Genomic DNA, 2,379 nt, shown 5'->3' with positions numbered 1-2,379 from the left:
TTTTTCTAATTTTCCTTTAATCATTGGGTTCATTTTTTCTCCATGTATTATTATGATTTGTGTATTAAAACCATAATTCATGTATATTAAATGTTTAGATTTTTTAGTAAACTTAGTATACCATTAAGCTTAAATTTTCACATCAGTTTATATTTTTTAAAGCTATAAAGCGCACTTTGATATAACCATGATTCTGTTATGGTTAATTATGGTTACAAGTTCACTTATCTTTGTGAAGAAAGCTCAGGATTCTATGAAAAAAGCATCAGCAAGCTCGCTGCTGTTGGGTTGTGGAGGAGTTGTTTGAAGAGGGTTCAGCTGTGCTTGCTGAAAGGTTTGTTCATCATAACATTCCTCTTGCCAGCAATTTATTCATTTCCCTTGAACTTTTATCTTTTCAATTCCCATAGCTACATGCATGCATAGAAACGTACCCACTTCTTATTTTTTGGGTTTTTTGGATTTTGTTTAAGTGACTATTTTATACTAAAGAATGATACAACAACAAAATGAACTATAATGTTAATCGATTATTTTATATTTTTCTTCTAACATCGCATGGGGTAATAGTTCATTTTATTAGAGGTAAAATTCTATTTACCCTCTATATTTTGATATTGGTGCTCGTTTAATTAATGACACCTCTACGATTATTTTTTATTTCTTTTTGTTTGCTTTTACACTAATACCCTTTTACAATAATTTTGGTTTTGTTTTTCATCTTTTTTGATTAATTTGGTAATTTAGATTAATAAAATTATTAATTTAATTTTTTGATTCTTGCTTGTTTATCTATAAAATTTTTACCGTGATCGTTCTTCAAGAATTTTCTATGATCAGAGGCTGAAATGGATGAAATTGAATTTGGGATTACTTGTTCTTCATTTTTCTATTATTTATTTTAGATTTTCAAACTCATCCACGCACTGTATTTGGAAAGCCAATTTGAATTGCTCTAGAGCACAAATCGGATTATCGGAAATCGGAATGCTTCTTTGATAAATTTTGACAAAATAAATAAAAAAAGACCAAATAATCCGTTGTTTTATAAGAAATTGATTAGAATTGCCTCTTTTTATTTTTATTATTATTATTAAAATCAAGAAACATAGAATAAGAAATTAAATATAAATCGATCAGCACATTAACACAACACCATGAAACCTGCCTCTTATAACATCAACAGACTCGTCACAAAACCCAGCTGCCTCCCAGTGCTTCAGACATTCATGCACTCCCATTTTCAAGCAGATCGGACAGTGAAGCCTAAGACAATTAATTACAACACAGCATTAGCAAATTTATTCTTCACCATATCGGACTTAATTTGACGTCCATTACAGTAGAAAATTTCTCAAATCTCTCTTGAATTCTTCAATAAATTTTAGTAAATGATCGAGTGTTATTACAGAAATAAAAAATTAACAGAGTCACAAACTAAAATTTCTTTCTTTGTAGAACAACAAAGAGAGCTGACCTTTAACAATTTGTGTGAATGTAAATCAAAATTAATGAAAGAATAATGCTTCACTTCCTAAGTAGATTTCAGTATATACATCGCAAATACTGAGATGATAAATGATCATCAATTGAATGCCAGTTTCATGAACCTATAAAATTACTTATTAGTTCATATTATTATTTTACAGATAAATGTCGCGTCACTTATGAGAAATAAAGTTGAGATAGTATTTGAGAAGTGCATTATCTAATAGAATTTATTGGTAATTGCACGAGGAATGTTATTTACTTACTTCCACATTTTGTCCCGGCAGAAATCTTTATGCCACATGACCTGGCCACATAAACCATCTTCTCAATGCTTACAATTTCTTCAATCTGCTTTGTCACAAACTTGCACATACATGGCACATCAACCTTCTTCACAACCGCACAACAACCAGGAGATGGCCGAATCTTCGGCCCCGATTTCAACACATATTTCTCACATTGTGATACAAGCTGGCCAAGAACATTTGTATTCATTCCACAGTGTTGTGCGCCGGAAACTTGGCCGGAAAATTGAAAAACTGCAGCGACAGTAAATATCGCGACGAGCATAAAATAAATCCTAGAACTCATATTTCTCAGTAACACTAAACTTTGGATATCTATTTCAGTTTGGTTATGAACTCTTAATTCATGCTGATCAGCTGATGCCGAGATATATATAGAAGGGAAGCTGGGAATTGTGGTTAAAAAATACCTGGGTTAGCTGTAAAATTATTCAAATTTTAATCGATCAAATAGTAATTTAAATACAAACTGATTATATTAAAATGCTGAAAAAGACAATAATTGCCAGGTTCACGGGGGATTTTGGCATTCACACCACATGGACATTGTCTTGAATGGTGTCTCATGTGAAAAAAAAAATTA

At 31.1% G+C, this 2,379-nt stretch overlaps 1 protein-coding gene across 1 annotated transcript; it reads right to left on the bottom strand.

Annotated features, from left to right (window-relative positions):
• Positions 1-1,042: 1,042 nt before the first annotated feature.
• LOC112497264 (uncharacterized) lies at positions 1,043-2,166 on the bottom strand. Its single transcript, XM_025095319.2, has 2 exons — positions 1,755-2,166; positions 1,043-1,266 (listed from the first exon to the last, which is right to left on the bottom strand). Exons 1-2 carry the CDS (start codon positions 2,080-2,082, stop codon positions 1,244-1,246), a joined length of 351 nt encoding a protein of 116 aa, XP_024951087.2. The 5' UTR covers positions 2,083-2,166; the 3' UTR covers positions 1,043-1,243.
• Between the last annotated feature and the right edge of the window lie 213 nt (positions 2,167-2,379).

This window comes from Citrus sinensis, chromosome 2 (genome assembly GCF_022201045.2).
Source record: "Citrus sinensis cultivar Valencia sweet orange chromosome 2, DVS_A1.0, whole genome shotgun sequence".
NCBI classification, from domain to species: Eukaryota; Viridiplantae; Streptophyta; class Magnoliopsida; order Sapindales; family Rutaceae; genus Citrus; species Citrus sinensis.
The sequence above is the reverse complement of the archived record's forward strand: the minus strand, read 5'-3'. Positions and strand labels throughout refer to the sequence as shown.